Below are 14,751 nucleotides of genomic sequence, written 5' to 3' on the forward strand. Positions count from 1 at the left end.
TTGCTAACAAACGCCATTGTAACACATAAACACTGATGTTCCGCTGTAACGGTGGTGGACTCATCAGGACAGTGTGGGCGAGCTGACCAATCAGAGCACAGTGGGCTCATAGGGAGGGGAGGGGGGGGGGCAGGAGCTCCAACAAGCCGTTTAGGACAGAGAGTGAATACACATACTATACAGAGATACTGTATGAGAAACGTGAGTTTGAAACATTGAACAATGTAAATCTATTCTAGTAGACCTCAACAATGGAATTATGATGTCATGTCATGGGACCTTTAAAGCTTTTTTTCTTCAAGCTTACACGGTTTTCAGTCATGGATTAACATAGTACTGTTTCTCTGCCACAAGCTATAAATGAATTGACCTGCATGTCAACTATCTGCGTCCCCAGTGTAACGTCTGTATATACAAAGTCCTTAGTCTCTCCTGCTGTCCTTTTCTCACCTGAATCCTTTTATTAAATTGCATTTGAAAATGACTGTGTCTTTTAGAAACTTAAATAAAGTCTATTTAGTTGTTAAAGTAAAGCTTCTGTAGGTTGTTGTTAGATGTGTTCTTCGTGTTCAGATAGAAGTAGGAGTTTGAGTGTTTCACCACCGTAAAGAGAGAAGCAATATGTTGGGTTTGACCTTTTTAGCACCACGGAGAGAGGCAGAGTGCTCCGCTCAGGTTTAGTTATTCAAAGGCCTGCTTTACTAAAAGTACAACGTTTCTAATGTAAGTTTTAAAAGGATGTGTCCAGCAAAGGACTTTAGATATCAGTGAGAATAGGAAACTAGCAGGTCAGACTCAGTGCTGATATCTTGACATGTCGTTATAAAATTGTAGGTGTTACTAATGAAATTGGAAAAATTGTTCTGTGGGTTATATCAGCAACAGCATCTGGTATTTTCCATTGAGTCCCATTTTACATTTCTAAGGTAAAACTTTTACTATAATGTCTTTACTTAAACTGTTGTGCAATTGCAAAGTATATACATTATATACAAATCTATTAAGCTCTTCTAAAAGAACTTTGCAGATTTATACAGTAGATATTTATGATGGATATGATTGCTAGCAAAAAGTGTGTGTGTGGTGTGTGTATGTGTGTGTGTGTGTGTGTGTGTGTGTGTGTGTGTGTGTGTGTGTGTGTGTGTGTGTGTGTGTGTGTGTGTGTGTGTGTGTGTGTGTGTGTTGCTGCTCCAGCCTGTACCAGTACAAACCTCATTAGAGGGATTATAGCTTTAATGGACAGGAGGGGATGGCTGACTGATTCAGATACTCAGCAAGATTTATGTTCCTATTCTACAGAAAGTGAACACACACACACACACACACACACACACACACACACACACACACACACACACACACACACACACACACACACACACACACACACACACACACACACACACACACACACACACACACACACACACACACACACACACACACACACACACACACACACACACACACACACACACACACACACACACACACACGTATACATCACTTCAGGGGACATTACATTGACTTTCATGCATTTCCTGGATACTTATCCTAACCCTAACCAACACATGCCTAACACTAACCCTTAACCTTACCCTAACCAAGTCTTCACCCTAAAATTAATGATTCCCCTCATGGGGACCTCCATTTTGTCCCCATAAGGTAGGCGGGTTCCCACACGTGACTGTGTAAACAGATGTAGGTCCCCACAAGTATAGTAATGCTAGGCCACACACACACACTGTCCTTGGCCATTGTTTGATGCTGTGACACACATTTGAATACATAGGTGTCAATGAACACACACAAAGGCTAACAGACCAGACTGCGTTACATCTCACAATGCGACACACACACCCACATAATACACACACACACACAAAACCCTGGCTTCTTTTCCCCACTATTTACTACTGTATCACACTCATTCCTAACAGTCTTAAAAAGACACAAAATTACACACACAGACACACACACACACAAAAACACACACACACACACCGTTTTGTGGCCTTTGTCCACCAATCAATGCAGGGAGCACTGCGGCGGAACCTATTACCCACACACCGCTGCATCTTGGAGGAAAAGTGTGTTAAAACCCTGGCGTCTAATCAATTGGCCTCAATGATGAGCCTCAGCTGGAGCTCACACACTCACATAAATAAAGTTTGTGACAAGTCAAAGCGATCCTTTACATGGAAGCTTTTAATTTTAGGGTAATTTGAGCCACAAATGATATACTATATATATATATATATACTAATAGTCTGAAAGTTCTTGTAAGCCGGTGCCAGTAAATAAAAGAAATGGAAGGGAGAGTTATTACTGGAATATGTTTTAGATGTGGACTTATCAAAATAAATGATATATATACTGTATATATATTTACATTGCTGTGTACAATGACGCGGCAAAAACACATTTTTGTTTTGATGTATGCTATTTAAACGTAAATGTCGTTTACAGAAAGAGGTTTTTTGTATTTGATTTATCTGAGAAGGGGAAATGAAGATGCACGATTGCAGAACATATTAAAGAACATAATGCCCAATTAAAATCACTTCTATGCAAACCCAATTACATTACACAAAAGCAAAGACAGAACCTAATAGGCACGGATAATGTGAAAAACAATGATACAACCCCTACTCCAGTTTATGGCAGCATGTTTTATTATCCAGTTAGCACTGTTTTACAAATTCCGTTTGTGGGTCGTGACTTCTCTGACCAAATTGAATGAGTGTGCACTAGTTTAATAGTGAAGTTTATATTGGTTCTGTGACTTTATTCTAGATAAGAACAACACTTGTGCGAGGTACTTAATCAACCCTTTATATTAGAGAGTCACACTCAGGGAAATGTTTCTGGTAGAGACAGGGTCCTGATGGCCGGGGTCCCAAAGCCAACTCTTCACTTTAATTACAAACCTTTTCATTCTTTACCTTTCTCTTTGTTTCCCCTCACCACTTCCCTTCAGCCCTCTGTTGTATCTCCTCCCATTTCGATTATCCCTGACACAAGCTACATAAATCAAGCGCACCCTCCACCTCTCCATCCAGCTTGTCCTCCCAATCTCTTTCTCTGCTCCTCTTTTCTTTGTCCATGTTCACCAACCCAGATGGATTTCATTTAGCTCATTTTGTTCTTATCTTCTCACATACACTTTCTATTCTGTTATCGCCCAGCTCTCAGTTTTTAGGGTTTCTTTGTTATCAATCAATAACATTTTACTAGTATAGCCCAATTTAAAAAAGACACATTTGTCTGATGGGTCCTTATGCCCTCGCAGCAGACAAGGTACAACTCCCAGAGGAACCCCACAGTTAATATAAGGGGAGAGCAACAGAGGATGGGTCCCTTTCCAAGGATGGACAGATGTTCTATAGATGGCATATGTACAGTTAAAAAAAAAAAGAAAGTGCAACATAGACAACCCAAGCAATCAAAATTATAATGTGATCGTATAAAATAGAAAAAGGATTGATCCAGATGGCTGGCCTTTTTATTTTTTCCTCCTCCTTTATTTAGTTTTACCACCAATACTGTCACATCAATTAGCATCAAATGAACACCGATTATACATTGTAGACTTTCTTTATGTAAAGTTCACAGTATGGTCCTGTTATGGTTGAAACACTAAATTGCAGTTCTGACTATTTTGAAGAGTTTAAAACGCCTTAATGTGCATATGTGTAGGCAGACATATGCTTCAATGCTTTTTCTTCTGCTACGATTGTCAGAGCTCCACCTACACTGCCACCTGATTTGTGTCTGTGCACCCTGGAGGGCATTTCTAAATACAGCCCTGTGATTCTGGAAGTATTTCAACCTGCATGTTATGTATCGTGTGGTGGTGTATACGCACCACATCAGCAGGGAGCATCATGAAGAGAAGAAACGTTATTGCCCTCTCTGTTTGCAGTAATGTTTAAAGCAGTGATGCGAGTGACTCCTGACAGTGGGAAACCTCTGCAGTATGTAACCTCGTCGCTGCAGCTAAAAGGAAAATGTACATTCAATAATTGTACCCTGTTTCTAAGGCTCTGACGGAGAACAGTCTCAAACTTTCTGCTGCGTCATCCAGCAAGATGCTGCAGCAGCCAATCAAAAACATGCAAGAGTACATTCCTGGAAAACTACCTTGCAACGTGAATGCTTTATTTGGTCTATTTTATGAGTATTGCCCATTGCTACATTACAGTACGTTATATGTCACTTGTTGGACTCTTTTATCCAAAGCGACTTACATACATTCAGTACTGTGGACAATCCCCACAGGAGCAATTTGGGGTGAAGTGTCTTGCCCAGGGACACAACGACATGCTGACTGCAGTGGGGATTGAACCAGCACTGGTTCCCCTGGTCCGAAGATCAACGCACTATCCAACTGAGCCACAGCTTCCCCCATACAGTGTTTTGGCATTGGAACGTTTTAAAAAAGGCATTTAAGGGCATATATTACGCTCATTTTCATGTTCATATTTGTTTTTTGTGCCTCTACGGTGACATGTTTACATGCTTCCATTTTAAATAGCTCTTTATTTGTCTCATACCGTCCGTGCTGCAGCACCTCTTTTCACCCTCTGTCTGAAACCAGAGCCCAGTCTGCCCTGATTGGTTAGCTGGCTGGCTCTGTTGTGATTGAACCGCTTAGAGATGTCCCGCCCCTTAGCAAATCACATACAATGTGTTGGAGCGCTAGCCAATAGAAGAGTGTTACATAGTGATGTCACTATGTTTCAAAAGTAACCAAAGGAGTTTAGACTTTGCAGACCATTTACATGCACTAAAAGCTACAGTATATACAACACTACAGGAAAGGGAAACCCCCCAAAAGCATAATTGGGCCTCTTTAAAGGAATGGTATGCTCATGACACTCATTTTTAAATAATTATCATCCGATAAAACAGACCAGTCTCTGCCAGTCTTTTTTTTTTTTTTTTAATCCGATGACATTATCAGTGATTTTAAACTGATTAATTACCAAAATAACATCAACACTGTGGGCGGCGCCATTTTACCGGACGTGACGTTAACCATGCGTTTGGTTTCGAGGACACGGTGATGTTCATGTTATTTACTGTAGTTACTCTCTTCAAATATGCCTCATTGTATCGCGAAACATTGCCACAATTCTGATAGGAACAATCCACGGAATGCTCGGTTCCATCTGTTGCCAAAAGGTAAGCGTAGGAAGTACGTTCGGAGGCAGTGGCTAGTGAAATGTGGCCGGCCCGAACCGAAAGATCCACAGGCGCATGTATGCAGCGAACATTTCAAGTTTCCGGACGACTACTCTGAGAGTATGATAAAACATAACATGGGATTTATTGAACAACCATTACTTAATGGAGATGCAGTACCATCGGTCTTTCTGGTGTCATCACCGACCAGGACACCAGTTCGGCCAGTTGAGAAATCGCCCTCTGCAAGTGTGAAGCGATGGAGGACCAGAAGTAGTGCTCGGAGTAAGAATAAGGTATGTTATAGCGCATTTCCATTGCAGCGGGCGGGTAGCCCCGTTTAAACGTCCTTTATCGTCCAGGCCAGGCCAGTTTTTGGTGGCCTTTCCATATAGCGTAGTACCGGCTAGTGGGTATTTCCCCCCAGTTTTTCCGGCCCCATACAATCGTGGTTCTAGGGCCAGGGACAATGAGGCTGAGTATGCTAAACTAGAGAGGGAATCGCTAGCAAGGGTGGTACTACATGCATACATATCTAGTAATCAAAATCATTGTATCTACTAAGTAGTACTAAGTAGGCTCGAACCTGTATGGCTGAATTCCCCCTTCCAATCTCTTCATATTGCTCAAAACTTCTTCCTCGGCTGAAGAGTCCGAACTCAAATACTCCATGTTTACAAAGTGAACGCATGGATGACGTCACGTCCATCACGTGACTACTGAAAATGGGCAAAATGGCAGCGGCCTGACGGAATATACAGGTTTTGATAAAAAAGAGCTATAAAATCATTATTTACCGGGGAATATCGCTGATTTCTTCAGGGTATGGTTTAAACATAATGTTTCACTAAATACTGAAGTTTTGATTAATTATCTAATGAGTGGAGCATTCCTTTAATAGAAGTTCTTATGATTGACAACATTCTGTCTCTAAACTTTAGGAACATTTGATGAGATGATGAGATGATCGCTGTAATGCAAATAAGGAGATAGGTCACTCATGACTCCAAGTGCTGTTTGACACTCTCGTCAGTGTGAAATCTTTATGATGGGTGCATTAGGTCGGCGTGGTCACTCACCATAGTGTGGGATGATGGCCCAGGCCATGGCTGAGGCGTAGATTCCTCCGATCATCCAGAACATGCACAGCCAGCTCAGATGCTCTCCTCTCTTCTCCCGAGCCAACACCTCCGCAAAGTAGGAGAACACGATGGGCACCGCTCCACCAATCCTGCAAATACAGTTTGTTGTAATTAACCATGTTGGCTACACGCGCCAACCGTCATTGTGATGATATGAATGCGTGTGATGACAAACATTTATAACTGATTTATGTTACTGGAAACAATTAGAGTTTGCAGCTGCATTTCTCCATTTGCCATTTTGAAAAATGTGAACATGATCTGTGAATGTGAAACAAATCCACACAACTCATTATCTCAAGTGATGAAGAACTGAACATAACGACTTGTGACTATGCAATTAGATTTTCAAGAATATAGATTTTCATCAAGGAAAAGCGTGATTTTGCCAGCGTGTCTTGTCACTTTATTTTGTCATAACTTTACAAATAAGCTAGGCTCGAGCTGCTCATGTGTAAACTAATAAACAAGACAAATGACATCATGTCACCAGAAAGCTCCCAAATAAAGCACCTTGTTTTGGCTTATTCTCATATAATTATGTAGCAGCAATACTTTAGCTCAAAGGCACAATGAGTTGGACTTCAAAGGTCACCTATAATGCAAAATCCACTTGTTCATGTCTTTTATACATAAATGTGTCCCCTCTGTGTAAAGAGATCCTAAACGTTTCAGGAACAAAGACCCCCTCTCTTTTTGTCCTGATCCATCTATATAGAAACCTGTCTGAAAAAGAGCTGGTCAGATTTTGGCCACTTTGTGATGTCACAATGTTTTTATGGGTTGTGTAACCATTAGCCAATAACCAACCAAGGTAACACCCCCACCTTATCACCTGAATCTCCTCCTAGAGCCCCATTGTGTTTTTTTTAAAACCAATCATCTTGCAGAGGGGTGTGGCCAGCAGCAGCTCATTATCATTTAAAGCTACAGACACAGAATCAGCACTTCTGAAACAGGGCTGAAACAGAGGGGTTACGGCATGCTACAATGATCGGTTTGGTGTTTCAGCCAAACTCTACAGAGACATGTTTGTATCTGAGACCTATACTATATTGTTGAAAAAGAATATAATAGGGGACCTTTAACAAACTGTTGAGCTCAAACTATGGACAACCTCTGTTTAAGTTGTATCCTAATAAATGCTCCTTGTGCCTTTCAATATGTGTGTGTATGAAAATATTTTTTTTCTGTTTTGGATGAAGAAAATGAGAAAGCCCCATATTAGCACACAGGATATTACAGTGTTTAATTAAATCCCTGATGCATCATCCCTTTTACTTTTCCTCAAACTTCCGTGTTACATTATTTCACAGGATGTTGGATAAATGTTGTTATTCAGTCAATCGACCCGTATTAATACAGTTAGATGGTGTCAAGCGACTCATGTGTTAATGTGACTGAACTGTGGAGCAGCGTCAGCAGGAGCCCATCTGTGTCTACAGTTTGATTCACAGCTTCAGAGTTTTTAGAATAAATTAGAAGAGAAGAAAGTGATGCAGTTAGACAACAATAAGTTATAAATGTCGAGAGAAAGTTTTATTGCCACATAAGGTGAAAGGTATGCTCTATTTATGATTTCATTGTTGTTTATAGTTGGACTCTCATGCCCAGTTAGCAATAGAAAACAATACATGTTTAGTGTGTTTTACTATACATCTTTAGACTAACGCTCAGCTATTGTTCAACTGTATCCCAATGTTTTGCTTTTTCTTTGATTTTACGATGAAAAGATATAGATTTGGAAATGTATGTTTTTGAATAATTAAAATGTTTACATATTATCAGTATAAATGTTTTTTCTTTGTATTTTACATACAATTTGTTTTACAGGTGATTTATGGCGCATTTCCATTGCAGGGCCTCGCTCGGCTTAGTACGGTATAGTTAGGCCTTGTTAGGACTGGCTCACTTTATGCTGTGTTTCCATTACAGTTTAGTAGCTGGGGCAGTAACGATAGTAACGCAGTGTAGGCGGAGCCGTGACGTCATCTTCAATGCGAACCACAGAAAAACAACATCAGCCGTTAGCTGTTAGCACTCAAGCTCACAGCTCCTCATATCTGTTCAGAAACTGGACGAAAGTTAAACAAGTACAAACCACAGACTGTCTGTGTCATGGCGAATTCAGTCGCTGGTTTATTTAATAGACCCTCCAAAAAAACGCGGGCAAAAATCCTTGATTATGCGATTAAACATGCAGGGTTTTTATGTGATTTTATGCGGTGAAATTGCGGAAAGTTGCGAAATATGCGGAAAGTTGCAAAATATGCTAAATATTTTTTGGGAAATATTGGGCTGTCTTATTTATTCTCTCTCACACACACAACCTGCCACTAACGTTAAACCCCTTTACTATTCAATTAAACACATTCAATGTTTATTTATTGTAAAAGCAATTGGGCTATTTTACACACACACACACACACACACACACACACACACACACACACACACACACACACACACACACACACACACACACACACACACACACACACACACACACACACACACACATACACACACACACACACACACACACACACACACCACACACACACACACACACACACACACACCACACACACACACACACACACACACACACACACACACACACACACACACACACACACACACACACACAGAAATTATTCGGTACGGGCCCTTCGGTTCGGTACAGATGTGTACCGAAGTGTACCGAACGAATATAACGTTTAACGTAAAAAAATTGAGAACGTGAATAACTTTTTGGAAGTAATCTCAGGTGCTGTGTCGCAGCATTCAGAGTAATTTGGTCACATTGGGTTCAACGCGTCATAGAGCGAGCAAGTCATTTCATTGGATGAGAGGCATACTATGAGAGCTGGTCAGAGGGATGCGTTCAAATGTAGTCAGTAATTTGAGGAACTGTCGAAAATTAATGGCGAACGCAGATAAAGTTGAGCTCGAAAATCCTCCAGCATCATTGAAGTCTCCGGTTTGGGAACATTTTGGTTTCGCAGTTACGTACAAGGATGACGGACAAAGACAGGTGGACCGAACCAAAGCTGTTTGTCGGCATTGTTCAACTAAAATTGGTTACTCGGCTGGCAATACATCAAACTTGCACACTCTTGAAAAGGCATCACCCGAACGTGAATATCACCGTTACCAAAAGAAAAAAGACTGAAGTGCAAACCCAACTCCCACTAGCATTTAAGCCTCCACCACTCGCAGAGAGTTCAGACCGAGCCAAATCTATTACAAACGCCAAATATCCTTATGTTGCCATGTTAGCAAAGCGCTACCTGGCTGTATCTGCTACCTCTGTCCCTAGAGAGGGTGTTCTCCACAGCAGGAGACATTGTTAGTGCCAGCAGATCTGCCCTTTCGGCAAGCAATGTGGACAAGTTCATTTTTCTTTAAAAAAACATGAAAATGCAATGACAAGCAAGTCATAATGTCAAGCTGGCTGCTTAGGTACTAGTACAGTACAGTACAGTTCAAATACAGATTATTTCAGTTCATCGAAAAGCTGCACCTTAATGTTTATTTTATTATATTTTGTATTTATTTGAGTGAATATTCACAGTTTAATAATAATTTAAAAACCCAAAACTAATAGTTTATGTTTTGTGAGTACTAGTAGCCTACAGTAAAGTTCAAATACAGATTATTTCAGTTCATCGAAATGCTGCACCTTAATGTTTATTTTATTATATTTTGTATTTATTTGAGTGAATACATTATTCACAGTTTAATAATAATAAAAAAAATATATATATATGTTTTGTTTTGTGAAAAAAAATTCTGCTGTACCGAAAACGTACCGAACCGAACCGTGACCAAAAAACCGAGGTACGTACCGAACCGAAATGTTTGTGAACCGTTACACCCCTAACACACACACACACACACACACACACACACACACACACACACACACACACACACACACACACACACACACACACACACACACACACACACACACACACACACACACACACACACACACACACACACACACACACACACACACACACACACACACACACACACACACACACACACACACACACACACACACACACACACACACACACACACACACACACACACACACACACACACACACACACACACACACACTTCTCCACACACACACACTTCTCCGCCTCATTCTGTTTTCATTTACTCGTTCGTTATCTGACCAGCTTCAATCTTGTAGGCTACTCACCTCGTTTCTTGTAGCCCTCGAAAGGGTTTTGGAGGTCGATGCCTCGGTGAACGTGAGTTGTTTGGCTTTCTTGTCCGCAGCAGCAGAAAGCATTTTCGAATGTTTGAATGAATCAAAGTGGGTCGTCACCGTCGATGTTCTCTTATGCTCCAACACAGTTGCACGGGGTGCAGAATAGTTTCCCCCCACTTTCGTGCAAGACATCGGGGTACTGCTTTGCCCGGTCTTTAGCAGAAATGTTCGTCGGTAAATGAGATGGATTAGATTTTTTCATCTTGGTGTTTTCTCTCTCGTGTGAGCTCCACACGTAAGGTGTTGTTACCCTTCTGTGATGCGCGCGAGCTGATGACGTCGCGTCATCATCATCATCACTTCACGTCAAGACGAGTTAACTTTTTTTTCTCAACTTTGTGTGGAAAAATGCGGGGATTATGCGGCCTTTTGATAAATATGCGGCCTTTTAAAAATCTGCGCCATTTTGCTGATTATGCGGTAAATTCTGCAATCGCGTTTTTCTGGAGGGTCTAATTTATGTCTGTATAGGCCGTTGTTGTGAGTGTGGACGGTCGGAGCATATACTGCGTTAGCTTAGCCGATCACCATTCAGAAAACACGCATTTTAAGTTTTTCGCCTGCCGTCTATCTGCAGACTTGTCAAAGCATTAATTAATGGTTTTTATTAACCGGTATCAGTATGTTGTTACTTCGGCATCATTTTGAAACGTGTATTACAATTAAATCACGGTCAAATATGTTCATCTTGTTGTAGTTGTAGCCCCCTAGCCAGGGACAACAGATAGGAAAAATAGCCTCCTGGTTAACTCAGGTGCATTTACAGAAATGCTTTCCTGTGTACTTATATCTTAAGTCATCTCTGTATGGACGCCACGCTAAAGACATTCTGTGTTTGGCAAATTCAAAAAGTCTGAATGAACTTGTCCTCCTTATCAAGTAAGCTTATGTTATTGAGGTAAGGAAAATCCTACTGAAACAAGCAGAATATAAAGAAACAACAACAACAATCGATACTGGATTGTGTTTCTCCCAATTGAGGTTATAAATAAAATAATAAGAAAAAATACTGTTCACCTAGAAATCTGTTCAGGCAGATAAACCAGGAAAAAATGTAACATCCTAAAAGTAAATATATACATCTCTTTTACTTGCAGACAGATGAGAATTAAGTGATGAAATAAAAGCTGCAAATCAGGTACCACTGTCAGCACAGGGTGATTAAACGTGTGTGCTGGCGACAAGCTGGACTTATCGGTTGTAATGGATGAAATGGAGGTTTGTTGACACATCATTTTTCTGTACTGTTTATTTTAGCACCATTAGAAAAAACAAAGACAGATTCTGATAAATAAACGGACTCTAAAGCAGTCTGAAAATAATCATTTCTAATTGTTCTGTTTTTGTTTTAATCAACAATATACAGTCAACCCTTTGGAGGCACTATGTCATATGGCACTTGACCTCTTTGTTATATAATATTATTTCATATGTTATTTGATATTTTACTTACATTTATTTCATATAGTTTATAGATCCTAGTTTATCTTTCTTTCTTACTTTTCATGTTTACTTCTTCTTTATTCATTTTAAAATGAAAAAAAACAATTTCCCCTGGGATAATTAAAGTATATGTGATTATGGTTATGATTATAGACTTCCATCAGTCATAATAATTGGTCAGAATTGAAAACATATTGGTAAAAACTCTCCTATAATTAGAACTGTTTCATATGATTTACTGTTTATTGGCTTGCTCAGTAGCTAGAAGTGAGATATGGACCTTTTTGAGTTACTATGATCTGTGATGTCAGATCTCAAGATGGGAGGGTTTGTCATTTATCCGTTCACTACGATCAGCCAAGCAGACCACACCAACGCTTTAATACAGATGTTCATTTACTGTGCTGTGCTCTTTTTTGCTTTGCTTCGTTCTGTCGCTCCCTTCACTCTCAAGGGATAAAGGGCTGATAAAAAGGCAGTTAAAATATCCTCTTGACATGTGCTTAGACTTTAGAGGAAAGAAGACAGCAGAGGAAGTGTTGTTAAAGCTCTCAGAGGGGATTTAGTCATAGAGGAGTACAGGGTGTAAATTAGAAAAATATTCTAGTACTTACCCGAAGCCAGACACCATGCGGCAGACGAGGAACATGCTGTATCCTTGGACAAAAGAGGAGAGGAAGGCGAAGAAGCCGTTGACGGACATGGAGATCAGCAGGCACTGTTTACGGCCCAGCTTGTCTGACAGGCCGCCCCAAAAGAAAGCTCCAAACATCATCCCCAGATACACAACGCTGCCTGGAGACACGGAGAGAGAGGGGTGCAGAGAAAGACGTGAATTATCACAACCACCAAGAGTCAAATGTTTGTCAGTGAAACAGCAGAGCGAATAACACACCGCACTTTGGAAAAAAGGGAGACAGTTTTCATTGAAACTAATATCTAACCTTGCCTGTCTGCTATTTGACTCTTAGCAAGTCATGTACAGTTTTCATGTACAGTCATTTTTCAGCGGTGAAAAGAACTGCCTGTCTGAACACAAAGTTCCACGGTAAGAGAAATATTAAAACAGAGAAGTTGAAAGCATAAAACTAACCGTTGAAGGACGCTAAACTGGCACAAAGAGGAGAGGAAACCGGCAGGTTCAGAGCATAATTGAGCCCCTTTGTTTAGTGTTTTATATTGTTTTAGTGCTGAGGATCGTTCTCAAAGTGCCATTTTCTCAGAAAAATCTACATTTCTATAACTGAGACGAAGGTAACTTCGATCCTGGTGGCTGTGAGATCCTGGTGGCTGTGAGATCCTGGTGGCTGGTGACTGTGAGATCCTGGTGGCTGGTGACTGTGAGATCCTGGTGGCTGGTGACTGTGAGATCCTGGTGGCTGGTGACTGTGAGATCCTGGTGGCTGGTGACTGTGCTCACGTGAACAGCAGATTGAGGCTGTGTCATATGTTTGTGAGTAATAAATGCCCACACCGGGTTGTATTTTGGACGTTCTGCCTCTGCCTCCTTGCTTGGTCGGGCCGCTCAACGGTCAGCTTCACAACAACCAATATAGTGAAGCATAGCTGCAGGACATATACTCTGAGCCAGTTTCAAAAGCACTTGTCCATTACACAAGAAATAAATGTTGTTGTACTGTTAGATTGGTCTGACAAGCATTGCATTAGTTTTGGACACACACAGATACAAGGATTGCACTTAAAACAAACACAACTGCTACACACCAGCTGTAGCATTTAGTGTTGTTTTCCAAGTGCATCCGGGGAGTACCAGAGCTTAGATGGAAGTTGTTTCGGGTTATTTCCTCCTCTATCGACAGAACACTGAGAGGTTTTATAAATAGCAGGGATGGGATCGATTAGTTGAGCTTGGCTTGGAGCACAACCACATTGTCAATCTACTTTATACTGCTCTGGGTTTTGACTGTACTGAAGGCATAGTTTTTCTACTTCCTAACTCTTAATTATGATGTTCAGTGTGTCTGGCTTTAGCCGGGTCAGTATCTGGTAGCAAGCATTGTGGCAACACAATGATAAACGTATAAAAGGATGAAGTTACAGCAGCTGCTCAATGGGCATTAATGTGTTCCTGAGGCTTTAGTTTGCATTGGAGGTGTGTTTGCATTTCATTTGATCTTTTGACTGGTATCACTGTCTGTAAACCAAACAATAAAGTTTTGACTCCATTTAAATTCTGTATGACCTCATCCACAAGTAAACAGGTATTTTTTTTTGCATTATGTTTTTACTCTATAGCCCATTTTTCAACTCTTTTCCTCATAACACATGCTCATAACAGTGCACACTTTTTTTATCAAGCCAAAAAAAACTCCCCGTCTACACATCAACACAGAAACCAGAGTTCACCCTGGCAGGAATACAAAAAAGCTAGTTTTTCAGTTACCTGAAATGCAAATTTGGTTTGAAAGGAAGGCCAAATGAATAGAGAAAGCTATGTTTTTAAAACACTACGTGTGGAGTAGCCCTGATACAATTGCTTTGTAAGTGTTAACTAATACTTCCTATAGTAACTGTGGGGTAAACGGGGCTGTAGTTGACCTCTCTAGTTGGGCATTCGTCTCTCACTGCTGCTTTTTTACGCAGGAAGTTCTGGTCGTTTCTCTTTCTGTCCCCGGCAGCATAGAGAAGGCTGGTGAAGAATAGGTGGGGGTTGTCAGGCCT

General features: G+C 40.7%; 1 protein-coding gene across 1 annotated transcript in view; it reads right to left on the reverse strand.

The window, feature by feature from the left end:
• Window positions 1-14,751, reverse strand: part of LOC117561420 (synaptic vesicle glycoprotein 2C-like) — a 60,411-nt gene that overhangs the window by 13,011 nt on the left and 32,649 nt on the right. Inside the window, exons 4-5 of the mRNA XM_034238822.1 lie at window positions 12,684-12,864; window positions 6,267-6,418 (exon numbers count right to left, since the gene is read on the reverse strand). Of these exons, the coding sequence (XP_034094713.1) occupies window positions 6,267-6,418; window positions 12,684-12,864 (333 nt within the window). The remainder of the gene's footprint in view (window positions 1-6,266; window positions 6,419-12,683; window positions 12,865-14,751) is intronic.

The sequence above is a fragment of the Gymnodraco acuticeps genome, unplaced genomic scaffold (genome assembly GCF_902827175.1).
Source record: "Gymnodraco acuticeps unplaced genomic scaffold, fGymAcu1.1, whole genome shotgun sequence".
In the NCBI taxonomy this organism is placed as follows: Eukaryota; Metazoa; Chordata; class Actinopteri; order Perciformes; family Bathydraconidae; genus Gymnodraco; species Gymnodraco acuticeps.